The sequence below is a fragment of the Osmerus mordax genome, chromosome 23, assembly GCF_038355195.1.
Source record: "Osmerus mordax isolate fOsmMor3 chromosome 23, fOsmMor3.pri, whole genome shotgun sequence".
NCBI classification, from domain to species: Eukaryota; Metazoa; Chordata; class Actinopteri; order Osmeriformes; family Osmeridae; genus Osmerus; species Osmerus mordax.
In genome coordinates this window covers 374,537-393,682 of record NC_090072.1, presented here as the reverse complement: position 1 = coordinate 393,682, position 19,146 = coordinate 374,537, and the positions used below count along the sequence as shown (strand labels likewise).

Below are 19,146 nucleotides of genomic sequence, written 5' to 3'. Positions count from 1 at the left end.
ATGATGCCTTGAGTAGAACACACACGCACACAGACACACACACACCACTCTGTTAGAGTTTGGTTTAGCCTCAGGGAGAAGTATTACAGGACAGAGGTTAACTACTAGTGCGTGTGTGTGTGTGTGTGTATAAATAACAGTGTACTCAGTAGTCACATGACTGACAGGCATTAGGGTTTGGTGAAACACGTGTGTGTCCCTCCTCCCCCCTCCCTCCCCCTCCTCCCCCTCCTCCCCCTCCTCCCCCCTCCCTCCCCCCTCCCTCCCCCTCCTCCCCCTCCCTCCCCCCTCCCTCCCCCTCCCTCCCTACACACACAGTTTATTTATAGGGTGAGCATTGATGCAACAGAGCCTTCTCTCTCACACACAGACACTCACATCCACTCTCTCTCACACACACAGACACACACACCACATCTCATTAACATGGGGATGAAGGAAACATGCCTGACATCCCTTCAAGCCTCTCCCTTTATTGTCTGTGTGTGAGAGAGAGTGTGTGTGTGAGAGAGTGAGTGTGTAAGAGAGAGAGAAAGAAAGAAAGAAAGAAAGAGAGAGATAGAGAGAGTGTGTGTTTGTGTGAGTGTGTGTGTGTGCGCGTGTGAGAGAGATAGTGTATGTTGAGAGACTTGTCCTCTCTTTGTCTGTGTAGATCAGATAACTAACTGGGGACGTGACAATAGAAAGAGAGAAGAGAGAGAGGGGAGAGGGAGAGAGAGGGGGGGGAGAGAGAGGGGCGGAGAGAAAGGCGGGGAAGAGAGAGAGAGGAGGGAGAGAGAGAGGAGGGAGAGAGAGAGAGAGAGAGAGAGGGGGGGTGAGGAAGAGAGAAGAGAGAGAGAGAGAGAGAGAGAGAGAGAGAGAGAGAGAGAGAGAGAGAGAGAGAAGATAAGCATATGAAAGACCAATCGGAAACATCCCAGAATGCATTGTTCCTTCCAGGCCCACAAACCTACTGAATTTCAATGGTAGAGGTGTGTGTGTGTGAGTGTGTGTGTGTGTGCACTTAAAGGTGGAGGTGTGTGTTTGTGTGTGTGTGTGCACTTACAGGTGGAGGTGTGTGTGTGTGAGTGTGTGTGTGTGCACTTACAGGTGGAGGTGTGTGTGTGTGTGAGTGTGTGTGTGTGCACTTACAGGTGGAGGTGTGTGTGTGTGTGAGTGTGTGTGTACTTACAGGTGGAGGTGTGTGTGTGAGTGTGTGTGTGCACTTACAGGTGGAGGTGTGTGTGTGTGTGTGTGTGTGTGTGCACTTACAGGTGGAGGTGTGTGTGTGTGTGAGTGTGTGTGTGTGTGTGTGCACTTACAGGTGGAGGTGTGTGTGTGTGTGAGTGTGTGTGTGTGTACTTACAGGTGGAGGTGTGTGTGTGTGAGTGTGTGTGTGTGTGTACTTACAGGTGGAGGTGTGTGTGTGTGAGTGTGTGTGTACTTACAGGTGGAGGTGTGTGTGAGTGTGTGTGTGTGTACTTACAGGTGGAGGTGTGTGTGTGTGTGAGTGTGTGTGTGTGTGCACTTACAGGTGGAGGTGCCCTGCATCTGGATCACACACTTGGCGTCTCGACTCGTCTCCCGGGAGTTGAAGGGTCGTACTCGGACCGCCACCTTGACCGATGCCCCCGCCATCACCCCTGACCCCTGTCCCTGCACACAGCCAATCAGAGAGCAAGGTCAGTCACACAGGTAGCAGGTGTAGTTGCGTCGCTCATCAGAGTCTCCTGGTCTTCCCCGTACTCGCTTACCCTCTCTCTCTCTCTCTCTCTCTCTCTCTGTCTCTCACCCTCTTTCTCTCTCTCTCTCTCTCTCTTACCCTCTCTCTCTCTTACCCTCTCTCCTCAAACACATTCCAGCTGTCTGTCTGGTCTATATACTTAGAGAGCGTTTCCATGGAAACCATGTATTCACATGTGTCTCTCTCCCCCTCTCTCTTTATCTCTCTCTTTATCTCTGTCTATCTCTCTCTCTCTCTCCATCTGTCTCTCTCTTTATCTCTCTCTGTCTCTCTCTCTCTCTCTCTCTCTCAGGTTAACAGGTGGTTGAGGTGCAGGTGAATGTTTGGCAGCCAGCCAGTGAACGCTACCCTGGAGCAGTGCTGCACACACACACACACTTTCACACTCACACACATCTACACAAAGCGGGGAGGCAGAGAGTGTGTGAGAGTGTGTGTGAGAGTGTGTGTGTGAGTTATCTTGTTCCATCCCTACCCTATTAGAATTGTGAAACAAACACATTCTGGAATGAATGCGCTTACCCCATCACAAACACAAACACACACACTCCATTCCTGCTGAGGAGACAGGCTGTTACAGAGAATACTCCCTCCCCCTCCCCCTCGCTCTCCCTCCCCCTCTCCCTCTCCCTCTCTCTCTCTCTCTCTCTCTCTCTCTCTCTCTGTTCAGTATGCTTTATTGGCATGACAGTTCGGATTGAGCAGTATTGCTAAAGCAGTCCATATTGAATTGACATTTCAACATATATATCATAACAATTAACAAGGAGTCTAACAATAATAATATGGCAAAACAACAGTAGCATAGTAAGTTGGGGACTGTAGAAAAGTAACAGATAAATGCATGTTAAGATGACAGAAGACAAAAAGGTTTAACAGTCATACAAGGTTGATTCACTGTTCCTCAGGTTGTGACATTGAGATACATATCTAGTGGCAAGGCTTGCAGTAGGCCCTTCACCCATAGATATCCTTAATTTCCCTCCCTCTCCCTCTCCCCCTCTCCCCCTCCCTCCTCTATCTCTCCCTCTCTCTCTCTCCCTCCCTCTCCCTCTCTCTCTCTCCTCTCCTCTCTCTCCTCTCTCTCTCTCTCTCTCTCTCTCTCTCCCTCTCCCTCTCCCTCTCCCTCTCCCTCTCCCTCTCTCCCTCCCTCCCTCTCCCTCCCTCTCTCTCTCTCTCCCTCCCTCTCTCCCTCCCTTTCTCTCTCCACTAGGTGTCATGGTGTCTCTCTTCAGACATCAGCTACTTGGATTCTTCACCGATGGACAAGAACACACACACCATACAAACACACACTCAAACACACCATACAAAACACATTCACACACACCATACAAACACACACACATCCTGCCGTGAGAGTCAGTGTTGGAGACATGGTCTGTAATTTAAACATCAGCACCCTGTAATAAGCACACACACACTCTGACACACACACACAAGACACACACAACATGACACACACACACACAACACAACCAGACAAATAATCGAGTAAAAGAACAAAGAGAATAGTATGTAATGTATCTAAATTATACACCACTATACCAAACTATACTCTACTGTACAATATTGTAATACTATTACACAATACTTGATCCACAACTTTACTATATTAACTAAATATTACTACTCTGTACTTGTATAATCTATAACATTAACTGTTCTAGACGATGCTACAATATTGCTGTACACAACTACACTATGCTAAAATACTACTCAATTTAAACTCATAGATACTAATACATAAATAACACACACACACCCTGCCCTAGACAACCCTGCTGCTGCAATCAACACCAGCAGAACAAAGACCGCCCTGTGTGTGTGTGTGTGTGTGTGTGTGTGTGTGTGTGTGTGTTTACCTTGTCAACAAAGTCTGCATATGGTGGGACATGTTACATCACATACACACACACATACATACATACATACAAACACTGTGCACATACACACACACTGTGCACATACACACACACATGTGCACATACACGCACACACATGTGCACATACACACACACTGTGCACATTCACACACATGTGCACATTCACACACATGTGCACATGCCACCTTTGAACCAAAGTTGGGTTAACCAGCTGGTATTACAACCATCTTGGGAGTGTGTGTTCTGGGTGAGAACAGCGAAGGGGAGGTCTGGAATGCATTCTCTGTGCAACTGGGGAAAACCTGTTACATCACAGGATAGGTATTCTACCCTGCATACACATCACACACACACAGTTCCAGCTACGTACTCATGGCCGTGCTAGAACAGTGTGTGACTGTGGCTTACAGACTGGTTTGTGTGTTTGCTGACTAACACACAACTCCTCCCATACAGCACAGGTGACGGTGTTTACTAAGAGAGGGAGGGAGGGAGAGAGACAAGAGAGGGAGGGAGAGAATAAGAAAGAAAGAAAGAAAGAAAGAAAGAAAGAAAGAGAGAGGGAGGAGAGAGAGATGGAGAGATAGGTAAAAAACAGATATGGACAGTGTGTCTGGACACACTACAGGTAAACATTGCTCAGTTGTTAATGAACACACACATCCTTGGTTGTTTCCTCAGACAGGTCTTAACAAACAATTATCATATCCGCCGCAGACGTCATCCATAGACCAAGCATCACCTGCCAGACTTAGAAAGGACTGTGGTCACAGTCCCGGTAACTGGGTATCACCTCCGGGACACCGGGGCACATGACCTCTCAGGCGACACCGTACCATCGCTGCCTCTACACAAACACGCACACACGTGTCCTTAAAAGAGAGCCGCTTGTTTCCTTTCTCTCCGGGCCACTAACTTCTAACGCCAGTACAGCGTACGGTGAGCGGCCGGGTTGGCGGCTGGGTGTGCCGGGGAAGGAATGCCTGTGATCTTCACCAAGCTACAAGCTAACTTTAGACTCTCTCCCCTTCTCCCCGGCCATGTCCAACACACACAAGTCCGGTTCACCATCTGCGCTCACGGCACATCAGACAGTTCAGTCTGTTAGCCTAGGCAGACACAACCCGGGCCCTGGCCAAGAAATGACTCACCTTTAGCGGAGTGGAAGAAACGGTGGGTCTCGTGGATCACCCGCGCCGACTGGCTCCCTGTCGGTGCGGTGTGATTACACAATCCGTACGATCACAATGTATTAACGGGAGATTTGTCTTAACACCTCCTCTGTCCCGAACCGGGGCCTGCGCTGGGTGGGGGCGCTGTGTCCTCTGGTATTCCCACACGCGCACACAAAGTAAAACTTTCACAAACTTCTAATAAAACTCTTACCACGTAAAGATAGAGGTTTATTACGCGCGAGGGTCTTGTGAAATTCTCAGGACAATTAAACTCCGTTAAGTTTAGAATTCGGGACGACGGAAACTTTGGTGACGACCAAGGGGTGGCAAATCACGGCGGCGGAAAGGCAGAGTTCGGTGAGGTTCTGTCGGTCGGCCGGTTGGGTTGGAGTATGACCTCTAGACCGGGAAACGGACACAGCGGGGCCGAATATCCGCCGGTTTACCGAACAGCTGTATAATAGCCGAAAAATAAAAATAAAATGAAAATAAAAACTGAAAAAAGGTGGCCGCTGGCCGCGGTGTGTCTGCGCGCGGCCCCGTGAGTCGCCCTCGCCTCGAGCCCCCCCTACTCGCTCAGCAGTTCCAGCCGGTCGCCATGTCCCGTGTGACGTCAGGGTTTGGAACCGGAGACGCGACTGGCGTTAAAGGGCTAGTGTCGCTGTATCTCGCCCCGGGAAATCAAAACAGGTCCGGTAGCCGGCATCCACATCGGTTTTGTGGATACATCAGACCGTCATCACGGAACCATCAACAAACACAGAAATGAACAAAATATTATGAACACAATATACAGGCCTATAATAGCCACGATATGCAGTACTATATACACTACACAGCAACATACTGTATAACACACTAATCACTATATACACACAGCAATACATAACAATAGGCTATGTGGTGTTTAGCGTGTTGGAGTGTGTGTGTGTTTGATTCAGGATACCAGGTGCTTCCTTTCTCTGAACTCCTGTGTTTTAGAAACACTCTCTCTGGACAAGAGCGTCTGCTAAATGACTAAATGTAGAAACCACACACATACTAACACACCTACTTACACACTCTTTTTCACAGACAGACATACAGACAGAAAGACACACACACACACACACACACACACAGAGACACACACTCTCAGATAGACTGAACGCGTTTCATCCCAGACCGCTCAGGTGAATTGCATGGGCCTCTGGCTCCCTCATGTGATCAAATAAACCAACTACAGCCTAGGAACGGGCACTCTTCTTAAACAACAGCACGTTTGGATTTAATACCAGTACATACCTATAAGCGTTACAGCGTTTAACATTTAATAAAACAATACTTTCTGAGTGTTAGTCGACTATATTCCACGCTAACAGTGTCAGGTTTGAACGGTGTTGGAGTGGAAGCGGTTAGACTCCTCCCCTTGCGCACGCGCACCGCGGCGGGATCTATTGTTGGTGGTCTCACGCGCGCCAGTTAGCAACCTTGTGCAAACCGGGAGATACAGATATATACGCACATATATATATACCAGGTAAACTATCTGCACCGAGTATCTACACGCTGTCATGTTTACCACGATCACGAGTCTGTGTTTAGGAAAATTTATGCTGTTGAACTGAGCCGGCATGTGTTAGATTGAACGTTGAGCTAAGCTAGGTTAGCCGCAGCTTCCTGAAGGTAGCCTAGGGAGGCTAAGCTAACAAGTTAGACTTTCTTTGTTGAGGAATGTTAGCACAGCAACCACGTCGAGCTCACCAACAAACACTCTAAAACATGTTAGTAGCAAGTATTAAGTTGTTTATCTACTAAGATGTGGTATTTATCTGACTAGCATAAGCTAAACCCAGCTAGCGGACCAGATACCTAGTTAGCTAATCTGTGTAAAGTGCTAGAAGTTGAGAAGCTGTACGGGTCAGCATGCTGGGATAGACACGGTACAGCAGCTCGGCTAGCGGATCTTTCAGCCCCCAGCTTCCTGCTCGGTGCCCGTGTAGGCACCGCAGATCGATCTTCAGTATTCCTTGTTCATGAGAGTTTGTGAGCAGGTTTGTGTTACATAAATGCAGGAGTTCTTTGTGCCAGTACTGTTCAGCGGAGACAAGAGAGAGCGAGGCAGGGATATGGGTCGGCATGTGAATCCGGGTCCCAAGCGCAGGTATATACCAGAGTAGCAGAGTTACCCGCTAGTCCAAACCGTGCGTCCGAGGTGTGACTCCCGCCGTGTCTGTGCCGTAGAGCGATGGCAGACAGCGATGACGAGTTCGACCGCCGGCGGCGGGACAAGTTCCGGCGGGAGAGGAGCGATCTAGACCGGTCCAGAGAGAGGGAGGACCGGCGCCGTGAGGACTGGCCGGAACGGTGAGCACGCACCGGACACACGCATGCCTCTTAGGGTGTATATTGTAACCTGTGTGTGTGCAGGGACTGGAAAGGGGTCCATGATCAATGTGTAACAGCGTTTGTGTGTGCAGGGACTGGGAGCGTGTTCGTGAGAGGAGGAGGGACTACGATCGGGGGCGCAGGGAGCGCTTCTCTCCTCCGAGACACATCAGCCCCCAGCACAAACGCATGAGGAGGGACTGGTATGCCAGCTGTGTGTGTGTGTGTGTGATGCAGACCAAGCCCCATGTCGGGTGTGTGTGTAATGCAGACCAAGCCCCATGTCGGGTGTGTGTGTGTGTGTGATGCAGACCAAGCCCCATGTCGTGTGTGTGTGTGTGTGTGTGTGATGCAGACCAAGCCCCATGTCGGGTGTGTGTGTAATGCAGACCAAGCCCCATGTCGGGTGTGTGTGTGTGTGTGATGCAGACCAAGCCCCATGTCGTGTGTGTGTGTGTGTGTGATGCAGACCAAGCCCCATGTCGTGTGTGTGTGTGTGTGTGTGTGTGTGTGTGTGTGTTGTAACCGTCCTGCCCCGCCACAGGGAGGAACATCGAGGAGAACCCTACAGGGGGGGCTATGAGCTGCCGTACGGGGGAGGGCCCCCCTACCCCCCCCCTCCTGGACCCCAGGGCTGGGGCCCCCCTGACATGGCCCCCCTGCACCCGCACCACACACACCCTCTACAGGGCAGGTAGGACACACCGAGAGATCCAGCTCTCCTGATCTTCCGCCTCTGTATGTTGTTCTCCTCTTGAGCTCTGTACCTGGCCCTCCCCCAGACTGGGAGGGATGTCCGACCCAGACCTCCCTCCCCCCGCCCCGCCCTCCATGCGCAGCTTCAAGGAGTTCCTGCTCTCCAGCGACGACAGTGTGGACGAGACGGAGGCTGTGAAGAGGTACAACCAGTACAAGATCGACTACAGACGACAGCAGCTGCATGACTTCTTCCTGCTGCACAAGGAGGAGGAGTGGTGAGCACACACACACACACCTCTCACCCCCTGCTCTGTGCTAGGATAACATGTGTATGGTAGGGTAACTTGTGTATGGTAGGGTAACATGTGTATGGTAGGGTAACATGTGTATGGTAGGGTAACGTGTGTATGGTAGGGTAACATGTGTATGGTAGGGTAATGTGTGTATGGTAGGGTAACGTGTGTATGGTAGGGTAACGTGTGTATGGTAGGGTAACGTGTGTATGGTAGGGTAACGTGTGTATGGTAGGGTAACGTGTGTATGGTAGGGTAACGTGTGTATGGTAGGGTAACGTGTGTATGGTAGGGTAACGTGTGTATGGTAGGGTAACGTGTGTATGGTAGGGTAACGTGTGTATGGTAGGGTAACGTGTGTATGGTAGGGTAACGTGTGTATGGTAGGGTAACGTGTGTATGGTAGGGTAACGTGTGTATGGTAGGGTAACATGTGTATGGTAACGTGTATGGTAGGGTAACATGTGTATGGTAGGGTAACGTGTGTATGGTAGGGTAACATGTGTATGGTAGGGTAACGTGTGTATGGTAGGGTAACATGTGTATGGTAGGGTAACATGTGTATGGTAGGGTAACATGTGTATGGTAACGTGTATGGTAGGGTAACGTGTATGGTAGGGTAACATGTGTATGATAGGGTAACATGTGTATGGTAGGGTAACATGTGTATGGTAGGGTAACATGTGTATGGTAGGGTAACATGTGTATGGTAGGGTAACGTGTGTATGGTAGGGTAACATGTGTATGGTAACGTGTGTATGGTAGGGTAACATGTGTATGGTAACGTGTATGGTAGGGTAACATGTGTATGGTAGTGTAACATGTGTATGGTAGGGTAACATGTGTATGGTAGGGTAACGTGTGTATGGTAGGGTAACATGTGTATGGTAACGTGTATGGTAGGGTAACATGTGTATGGTAGGGTAACATGTGTATGGTAGGGTAACATGTGTATGGTAGGGTAACATGTGTATGGTAGGGTAACATGTGTATGGTAGGGTAACATGTGTATGGTAGGGTAACGTGTGTATGGTAGGGTAACGTGTGTATGGTAGGGTAACGTGTGTATGGTAGGGTAACGTGTGTATGGTAGGGTAACGTGTGTATGGTAGGGTAACATGTGTATGGTAGGGTAACATGTGTATGGTAGGGTAACATGTGTATGGTAGGGTAACATGTGTATGGTAGGGTAACGTGTATGGTAGGGTAACATGTGTATGGTAACGTGTATGGTAGGGTAACATGTGTATGGTAGGGTAACGTGTGTAACAAGTCGCTCTGGATAAGGGCGCCTGCTAAATGACTACATGTTGTTCAGGTTCAGGTCTAAGTACCACCCAGATGAGGTGGGGCTGAGGAGGGCGGAGTCTCTCGCTGCTCTCAGGAACCGATTGGGTGTCTTCCTCTTCCTGCTGGACAACGGTTGGATGGACAACCTGTCACTTGACATGGAACACGCCCCCGCCATCCTCAAACTGCTGGATGCAGGTGAGAGAGGGCGGGGGTGGGGATGATAGAGATATCTAACCTGTTCTCCTCAGCGGTGATAAAGATGGAGGGATGATAGTGTTATGTGACCTGTTCTCCTCAGCGGTGATAAAGATGGAGGGATGATAGAGATATCTAACCTGTTCTCCTCAGCGGTGATAAAGATGGAGGGATGATAGTGTTATGTGACCTGTTCTCCTCAGCGGTGATAAAGATGGAGGGATGATAGTGTTATGTGACCTGTTCTCCTCAGCGGTGATAAAGATGGAGGGATGATAGTGTTATGTGACCTGTTCTCCTCAGCGGTGATAAAGATGGAGGGATGATAGTGTTATGTGACCTATTCTCCTCAGCGGTGATAAAGATGGAGGGATGATAGTGTTATGTGACCTGTTCTCCTCAGCGGTGATAAAGATGGAGGGAGGGACAGATCACGACCTGCAGGTTCTGGAGCTGACGACAGGAGAGACGGGGGAGGTGGGGGGGGAGAAGGGGGAGGCAGCGCCCCCCAGGAAGGAGAAGACCCCCCCTGGAGACCCCCCCTCCCCCCCCACCCAGACACACAACCAGGTAACACGCATACCTCTCTCTACATCTCTCTCTCTCATCATACCTCTCTCTCTGTACATCTCTCTCTCTCTCTACATCTCTCTCTCTCATCATCCCTCTCTCTCATCATCCCTCTCTCTCTCTACATCTCTCTCTCTACCTCTCTCTCTACATCCCTCTTTACATACCTCTCTCTCTCTACATCTCTCTCTACATCTCTCTCTCTCTCTCTCTCTACATCTCTGTCTACTTACCTCTCTCTCTCTCTACATCCCTCTCTACATACCTCTCTCTCTCTCTACTTACCTCTCTCTCTCTCTACATCCCTCTCTACATACCTCTCTCTCTCTCTACATCTCTCTCTACATCCCTCTCTCTCTCTCTACATCTCTCTTTGCATCTCTCTCTACATCTCTCTCTCTCTACTTCTCTCTCTACATCCCTCTCTCTCTCTACATCCCTCTCTCTACATCTCTCTCTACATCCCTCTCTCTACATCTCTCTCTACATACCTCTCCCTCCCTCTCTCCCTATCCCTCCTTCTCTCTCTATCTCTGTCTCCTTCTCTCTCCATCTCTCCCACTCTCTCCATCCCTCTCTCTCCTTCTCTCTCTCCCATCTCTCCCTCCTTCTCTTCCAGGAGGGAGGTGAGGAGTCCAAGCAGCAAAATGGAGAGAAAGCAGAAGGAGGAGAGGAAGAGGGAGAAGAGGGGGAAGAGAAAGAGGAGAAGAAGAAGGCTGTGATGGTAAAAGTGAGTGTCGGGGGGAACAGGGGTCAGGGTGAGTGTGTTTGTGTGTGTGAATGAGAGGCAGCTGTACAGGGTGAGTGTGTGTGTGTGTGTGTGTGTGTGTGTGTGTGTGTGTGTGTGTGTGTGTGTGTGTGTGTGTGTGTGTGTGAATGAGAGGCAGCTGTACAGGGTGAGTGTGTGTGTGTGTGTGAATGAGAGGCAGCTGTACAGGGTGAGTGTGTGTGTGAATGAGAGGCAGCTGTACAGTGTGAGTGTGTGTGTGTGTGAATGAGAGGCAGCTGTACAGGGTGAGTGTGTGTGTGAATGAGAGGCAGCTGTACAGGGTGAGTGTGTGTGTGTGTGTGTGTGAATGAGAGGCAGCTGTACAGGGTGTGTGTGTGTGTGAATGAGAGGCAGCTGTACAGGGTGAGTGTGTGTGTGAATGAGAGGCAGCTGTACAGGGTGAGTGTGTGTGTGTGAATGAGAGGCAGCTGTACAGGGTGAGTGTGTGTGTGAATGAGAGGCAGCTGTACAGGGTGAGTGTGTGTGTGAATGAGAGGCAGCTGTACAGGGTGAGTGTGTGTGTGAATGAGAGGCAGCTGTACAGGGTGAGTGTGTGTGTGAATGAGAGGCAGCTGTACAGGGTGAGTGTGTGTGTGTGTGTGTGTGTGTGAATGAGAGGCAGCTGTACAGTGTGAGTGTGTGTGTGTGAATGAGAGGCAGCTGTACAGGGTGAGTGTGTGTGTGTGTGTGTGTGTGTGAATGAGAGGCAGCTGTACAGGGTGAGTGTGTGTGTGTGAATGAGAGGCAGCTGTACAGTTGTTTGGGTGTACCGTGAGGTGTTGTTAAATGTACTATATAAATACAGTCCACCAATCTACCTGCTCACACCAAGCCCCGCCCCTTCCTCCCAGGCCAGGAAGAGGAAGCGGAGTGCGTCAGCTGACAGCGGGGAGGGGAGTGGCTCCGACAGTGACTCCTCCCCCTCGGAGGAGGGAGAGGAGGAGGAGGAGGAGGGAGAGGAAGGTGAGACTCATCATATGATTACCTGTCTTACACACACACACACACACACTGTCACTGCTCTGTACTGCTGGTCTACTGACTACCTCCTCACACCTGTGTGTGTGTTTCAGACAGGGGCGAGCGGAGGAAGGAGAGGGGGCAGGAGAGGGGGAGGGAGGAGGAGAGGGGGAGGGAGGAGGAGAAGGGCCCTGCTCAGCCCAGACCGCTCCACCTCACCACCTCTCTGTTCATCAGGAGTCTGGCCCCGTCCATCTCTAAAGAGGAGATCACCGCTGTGAGAACACACACAGTAGAAACACGTTTACATCAGTTCCTAGCATAAGGATTCAGTGTGTGTATGGTGTGTATGATGTGTGTGTGTGTGTGTGTAGTTGTGTCGCAGGTTCCCAGGGTTCCTGAGGGTGGCCCTGTCCGACCCCCAGCCTGAACACAGGTGAGACGGGTACACCTTCACTGCTGTTCATGATGTGTGTGTGTTCATGGTGTGTGTGTGTTCATGGTGTGTGTGTGTTCATGGTGTGTGTGTGTGCAGGTTCTACAGGAGGTGCTGGGTGACGTTTGACCGAAGTGTGAACATCAAAGAGATCTGCTGGAACCTGCAGAACATCAGGGTACGTGTGTGTGTGTTAAGGGAGTTACCGCTGGTGAAAATGTAGTTGTAATAACGTTATCTGTGGTAACGGTAGCTGTGGTAACGGTAGCTGTGGTAACTGTAGCTGTGGTAACTGTAGCTGTGGTAACGGTGTCAGGTGTGGGGGGAGTCAGGTGGCTGAGCGATTAGGGAATCGGACTAGTAATCTGAAGGTTGCCAGTTCGATTCCCGGCTGTGCCAAATGATGTTGTGTCCTTGGGCAAGGCACTTCACCCTACTTGCCTCGGGGGAATGTCCCTGTACTTACTGTAAGTCGCTCTGGATAAGAGCGTCTGCTAAATGACTAAATGTAACGGTATCTGTGTTAACGGTATCTGTGGTAACGGTATCTGTGGTAACGGTAGCTGTGGTAATGCTTGGTGCAGCTGCGTGACTGTGAGCTGGCCCCGGTGGTGAACAGGGACCTGGCCCGACGTGTCCGGAGCGTGTCTGGACTCACTCAGCATCGCTCCATCCTCAGACACGACATCAAGCTGTCAGCCCGGCTGGTCCAGACCCTGGACACCAGACACGCCCTCTGGAGGGGGGGGGAGGAGGGGGGGAGACAGGTGAGACGTGGGAGACGTGGGAGGGCTGAAGTGTGTGTGTGGAACTGTGTGTGGAACTGTGTGTGGAACTGTAAATGTGTGTGTGGAACAGCCCTCCAACCCTGTGCTGGAGAACATCACTGATTACCTCATAGAGGAGGTCAGCGCTGAGGAGGAGGAGCTAACCGGCGTTTCCGGGGGCAACGACCCTGCCGACCCCACTAAAGACTCCGCCCCCGGGGAGATCACTGTGGAGAGAGACGACAAGCTGGTCAAGGTGACACACACACACACCCTCTCTGATGCACACCCCCTCTCTGATGCACACACGCCCTCTGATCCAGCCTGTGTAATCCCCCAGGTCCTGGACAGGCTGGTGCTGTACCTGAGGGTGGTCCACTCAGTAGACTACTACAACAGCTGTGACTACCCTGCAGAGGATGAGATGCCGCACCGCTGTGGCCTGCTGCATGTCAGAGGACCTGTACCCCCCAACAGAGTCAGCCAGCACCAGGGTACACACACACACACCTCATACACACACACACACCTGTGTATTTATTCACACCTCTAACTATAACACCTGGGTCTGTGTGCGTGCGTGTGTGCGTGCGTGTGTGTGTGTGTGCACAGTGTCAGAGTGGCAGCGTGTGTGTGAGCAGCGTCTGTCTCCTCTCCTCAGCGAATCAGAGCAGGTGTCTGAGGAGGAGGCGGGGCTGCTGGGCAGGAAGGAGGCGGAGCAGGAAGTGGAGAAGTTCCTGGCAGCCAACAGCCAGGAGCTGGGGAAGGATAAGTGGCTGTGTCCCCTGAGCGGGAAGAAGTTCAAGGTTAGACGATCTGTGTGGTGTATCAGTGTGTGTGTGTGTGTGGTGTATCAGTGTGTGTGTGTGTGTGGTGTATCAGTGTGTGTGTGTGTGTGGTGTATCAGTGTGTGTGTGTGTGTGGTGTATCAGTGTGTGTGTGTGTGGTGTATCAGTGTGTGTGTGTGGTGTATCAGTGTGTGTGTGTGTGTGGTGTATCAGTGTGTGTGTGTGTGTGTGGTGTATCAGTGTGTGTGTGTGTGTGGTGTATCAGTGTGTGTGTGTGTGGTGTATCAGTGTGTGTGTGTGTGGTGTATCAGTGTGTGTGTGTGTGGTGTATCAGTGTGTGTGTGTGTGTGTGGTGTATCTGTGTGTGTGTGTGGGTGTGGTGTATCAGTGTGTGGGTGGGTGGTGTATCAGTGTGTGTGGGTGTGGTGTATCAGTGTGTGGGTGGGTGGTGTATCAGTGTGTGTGGGTGTGGTGTATCTGTGTGTGTGGGTGGTGTATCTGTGTGAGTGTGTATGTGGTGATGTTTGCGGATACAGTATTCTGACACTAAATTGATGTTGTGTGTGTGTGTCCAGGCTCCAGAGTTCGTCCGTAAACACATCCTGAACAAGCATGGTGACAAGGTGACTCAGGTCAGGAAGGAAGTCGAGTTCTTCAACAACTTCCTGTCTGATGCCAAAAGACCCGCCCTTCCAGAGAACAAGCCCCTCCCCCCTCCCTCCCAGGGTGAGAACACACACACGTATGAACACACACACCTGAACCTGACCTGCTTTTGTTACACTTCTTAAAACTGTGTGTGTGTGTAGGTGCTCCTCTCCCTGGGATGGTGTTTCCTGGTCAGTCTCAGGGGCAAAGCCTTCTGGGATACCCCCCTCAGCCCCGCCTCCCCATGCCCGGCTTCCCAGGTAAACACACCTCCGTCCCCACGATGATCCCTCTCACACCTTAGGTAACCTGGAAGACAGGAAATATATATTCAGGATGGTGTGTGTGACCGTGTGTATTTCAGGTGGTGGCCCCCAATATCCCCACCACCAGTTCGGAGCAGGCCGCGGTAACTATGACAACTTCCGTGGACACGGAGGACATGGAGGACATGGAGGCTACCCTGGGAGGAGTCGCAGTAGTGGCGGCAGGTGTGTGTGTGTCTGGTACACACCAGGTGTGTGTGTGTGTGTGTGTGTGTCTGGTACACACCAGGTGTGTGTGTGTGTGTGTCTGGTACACACCAGGTGTGTGTGTGTGTGTGTGTGTGTGTGTGTGTGTGTGTCTGGTACACACCAGGTGTGTGTGTGTGTGTGTGTCTGGTACACACCAGGTGTGTGTGTGTGTGTGTCTGGTACACACCAAGTGTGTGTGTGTGTGTCTGGTACACACCAAGTGTGTGTGGTGTGTGTGTCTGGTACACACCAGTGGTAAGTTTGGCTCATTAAGATTAGTGTTAATATTGCTCTGTATGTCTCTCGTGTGTGTGTGTGTGTGTGTGTGTGTGCAGGGGGATGCGTGGAGACCCTCGCAGCATCATAGAGTACAGAGACCTGGACGCTCCAGAGGATGTGGACTTCTTCTGACTCCCCCCCTCCTCACCCCTCCCTGAACACCTGTGTGAGAGAGCGCGCGTGTGTGAGAGAGTGTGTGTGTGTGTATGTGAAAGGGCGTGTGTGTGTGTATGATAGTGTGTGTGAGAATGTGTGTGTGTGACGGGAGGTTAACACCCCTCCCCATCAAGGACCAATGGTTATTGTTGTTACCAATTGTTATAACTACCAATTAAAACATTATACACAAAACACCCGCCTCCTCTCTCCTGTCAGCCAATAGCGGTTCAGCAGTCTTCCTCCTTCCTGTACCTCCCATTCTCCCATTCTCCTTCCCTCCACATTTCCTCCCCTCCACATTTCCTCCCCTCCACATTTCCTCCCCTCCACATTCTCCTCCCCTCCACATTCTCCTCCCCTCCACATTCTCCTCTCTCTTCCGTCTCTCTTTTTCCTCTTCCCTCTTCTCCCTCTCTCTCCCTCTCATCTCTCTCTCGCTCCTCTCATCTCTCCCTCCTCTCATCTCTCTCTCCCTACTCTCATCTCTCGCTCCTCTCATCTCTCTCGCTCATCTCTCTCTCCCTCCTCTCTTCTCTCTCTCCCTCCTCTCATCTCTCTCCCTCATCTCTCTCTCGCTCCTCTCATCTCTCTCCCTCATCTCTCCCTCCTCTCATCTCTCTCTCCCTCCTCTCATCTCTTTCTTGCTCCTCTCATCTCTCTCCCTCCTCTCTTCTCTCTCCCTCCTCTCATCTCTCTCCCTCCTCTCATCTCTCCCTCCCTCCTCTCATCTCTCTCCCTCTCATCTCTCCCTCCTCTCATCTCCCTCCTCTCATCTCTCTTTCCCTCATCTCTCTCTCCCTCCTCTCTTCTCCCTCCTCTCTCTCTCCCTCCACCTGGAGCAGAGGGATGGATGGAGGTGTGTTGGAGAGGGAGGGTGAAGGGGAAAGAGAGAGGGGGGGTGGATTATTGGAGAGCTGAAGATACCGTTGGCCGGTTGCCCAGTTCTCGCTTCCGTGGAACCGCCTTCTCTCGTTGCCACGTTTGTTAACTTCTGACTCACACCGACGCACGAGAGGACGCTGTGGGAGATTACTGCTCCGGGACACCGGGTGGACAATGGCATGGCTGCTGGTACACTGACAGGTGAGTGCTCAACTCTATCCAACCATGGTTATAATAATGTAATGAAAATAAACAAGTATATAAGCTATTTAAACTTTTGAGTACAAACAAGGCAGAGGAAAACATGAAGGATCTCTAGTTTATGATACTCATGCTGAAAAGCGTTCCCTAACGGCTTCCCTGCGTCTCCTGAAACTCGATAACATCAGTTTCAGACATTATAGAATACATTAATGCTTTATTGTCCATCCAGAAATTGTTTCACTTTCCATTAAAACAAATTACATTACATCCACTTAATACATTCATTCTAAACATTTACCAAGTGCCTTCTAAATTCAGTATGTACATTTACTTAAACTTTTCTGTTAAACCTGTTGTCACGTTTAACAGTTGATTCTGTTCAGACTCGACAGCTGGATCAGAACACGGACAACGAGTTGAACAAGTTCAACTCGTTTAATTACATTTCATGTAGCCTAAAGAACAACAATCCGAATCCTGAGAATAGAATTAGGTCTAAATGCACTTGTAAGTGCGTGTTAATATTCTATTTCGTTTATTAAACTGTATTTTTTAGATAATGTATTTATAAGCTATTTCTTATCGTGTGGGCGCCGCAGGTGCGCTTCTGTGATTTGCATACAGCCAACGTTTAGACGCGAGCTCAGGTGTAGAACAAGGACGCTTCTGTTTCACTGCTGTCCAAGCACGAGCCCCGGCCTTCCTACAGCATGCGTTAGACACGTACACAACACACGCACCATACCAGACATACACACATCACACAGACCTTACACACATGCCAAGTTTACATCTCAGTATGTATGCAAATGTTCCAGGAAGTGTGTGGCCTTCTGCTGATGATGAAGATGATGAGCTGTGTGTGTGTTTCTCCTCAGTTATGGTGCCTGACTCCTCCCCCTTCCCCCACGTGACCCCCGGCATCACCCTGGGCATCACCCTGGGCAACCTCACAGTGACAACATTGTTCAACAACTGTATCCATAGTGATGATGACTTCAAGTACCGCGCCTATACCTACACCTACCTGTTGGTATTTCCTGTGGCATTTCTAAGCAACGGAGGGGCTCTGGTCGTCTTCCTGTTTCTGTCGCCACGACGATCCGCCTCCTCCGTCCTCATGACCAACCTCGCCCTGTCAGACGCCAGCTTCTCCCTCACCCTGCCGCTGCGATTGGCCTATTACTTCCAGGGTGCACACTGGAACTTCCCTGATTGGCTGTGTCGGATGTGTGTGTTCTGCTTCTACCTGAACCTCTACACCAGCGTTCTCTTCCTGACCGGACTGAGCGTGCTCAGATGGCTGGCTGTGCTCCGCCCCCTGCAGCACCGCAGCCAGGCCACGCCCACCCGTGCCTCATTGGCCTGCCTGGCGGTCTGGCTATTTGTGGGCGGGGCCTCCGTCCCCTTCCTCCTGCAGGGGGTGAAGGAGAGGGCGGGGCTTCCTCGCTGCTTCGAGCCCTCGGGGCTGTCGTCATGGGAACGTGTCTTTGCCCTCAACTACGTGGCGCTGGCTCTGGGCTTCCTCCTCCCCTTCCTCACCCTCCTCAGTTGCCACGGCAGCATCGTCCGCCGCCTGAGGGCGTCCACGTCGCGCCTGTCGCTAAGGCGACGTGGGAGGGAAAGCCGCTCGGTGCGTTTGGTCTCCATGGTGACCGTCACCTTCCTGCTCTGTTTCCTGCCCTACCACGTGGCTCGGACCGTACACCTGCACGCCATCCGGGGAGTGTGGCCCTGCGGCACCATGGTAACGGTGCAGAGGGTGTTGGTGGTGACATTGTGTCTGGCGACGGGAAACAGTGTCCTCAACCCCCTCCTCTACTACCTGGCTAGCTCCGCCTTCAGAACCTCCATCAGCTCCGCCCCCCTCTGGAGGAGCAGGAATTGGTCCATGTCCACTTCCTCTTTTACAACCTGGAAGGGAAACAGGATGGCTGTGAGAGAGAGGAGGTACACACACACACACCAACCCACACACACACCAACACACACACACCAACACACACACACACACATGGTGATGAGCTGCCTCAGACACACACACACATTCGACCACACACACTCAGATGAGCAACTACACACACACACACATAGTAGACCACACAGACAGACCAGCAACCACACACACAGGCCGGCTAGCCCCTAGTACACACACACACAAACCAGCACGTGCACACATATCTTACATATAAACACAGCCAGTGAAGTGGCAGCTGTTTTCAATCATGTGTGTTTACAAGTCTAAATCATTCCTTAAACTGTGCTCATATAGCTCTCATTCCAGCCCCCTCTCTCCTTCTCTCTCCTCCTCTTCCTTTCTCTCCTCTCTCCTCCTTTCCCTCCTCCTTTTTCTCTCCTACTCTCCTACAAGCCCTTTCTCTTTCTCTCTCTATTTTCTATTCTTGTTGGAAATTAAAGCATTTATTATCATGTATTTTCATGTTTTATATCAGGTCTTATGTATAATATTGTATTTATGTCTACTGTGTAGCTGTTGCTAGCCATGTCCTGATGATGTAATTGTTCAGAGTAACCTTG

The 19,146-nt window shown here is 50.9% G+C and overlaps 2 protein-coding genes across 2 annotated transcripts; both read left to right on the top strand.

Annotated features, from left to right (window-relative positions):
* Positions 1-6,769: 6,769 nt before the first annotated feature.
* LOC136967831 (serrate RNA effector molecule homolog) lies at positions 6,770-15,705 on the top strand. Its single transcript, XM_067261792.1, has 20 exons — positions 6,770-6,927; positions 7,008-7,130; positions 7,244-7,354; positions 7,696-7,845; positions 7,934-8,125; positions 9,462-9,631; positions 10,035-10,201; positions 10,821-10,931; positions 11,822-11,933; positions 12,044-12,207; positions 12,305-12,366; positions 12,466-12,544; positions 12,951-13,133; positions 13,225-13,389; positions 13,474-13,627; positions 13,746-13,939; positions 14,497-14,647; positions 14,731-14,829; positions 14,934-15,060; positions 15,420-15,705. The coding sequence occupies exons 1-20, from the start codon at positions 6,833-6,835 to the stop codon at positions 15,493-15,495; spliced, it is 2,685 nt and encodes an 894-aa protein (XP_067117893.1). The 5' UTR covers positions 6,770-6,832; the 3' UTR covers positions 15,496-15,705.
* Positions 15,706-17,488: 1,783 nt separating this feature from the next.
* Positions 17,489-18,865, top strand: cysltr3 (cysteinyl leukotriene receptor 3). Its single transcript, XM_067261417.1, has one exon. It carries the CDS (start codon positions 17,489-17,491, stop codon positions 18,752-18,754), a length of 1,266 nt encoding a protein of 421 aa, XP_067117518.1. The 3' UTR covers positions 18,755-18,865.
* Positions 18,866-19,146: the final 281 nt, after the last annotated feature.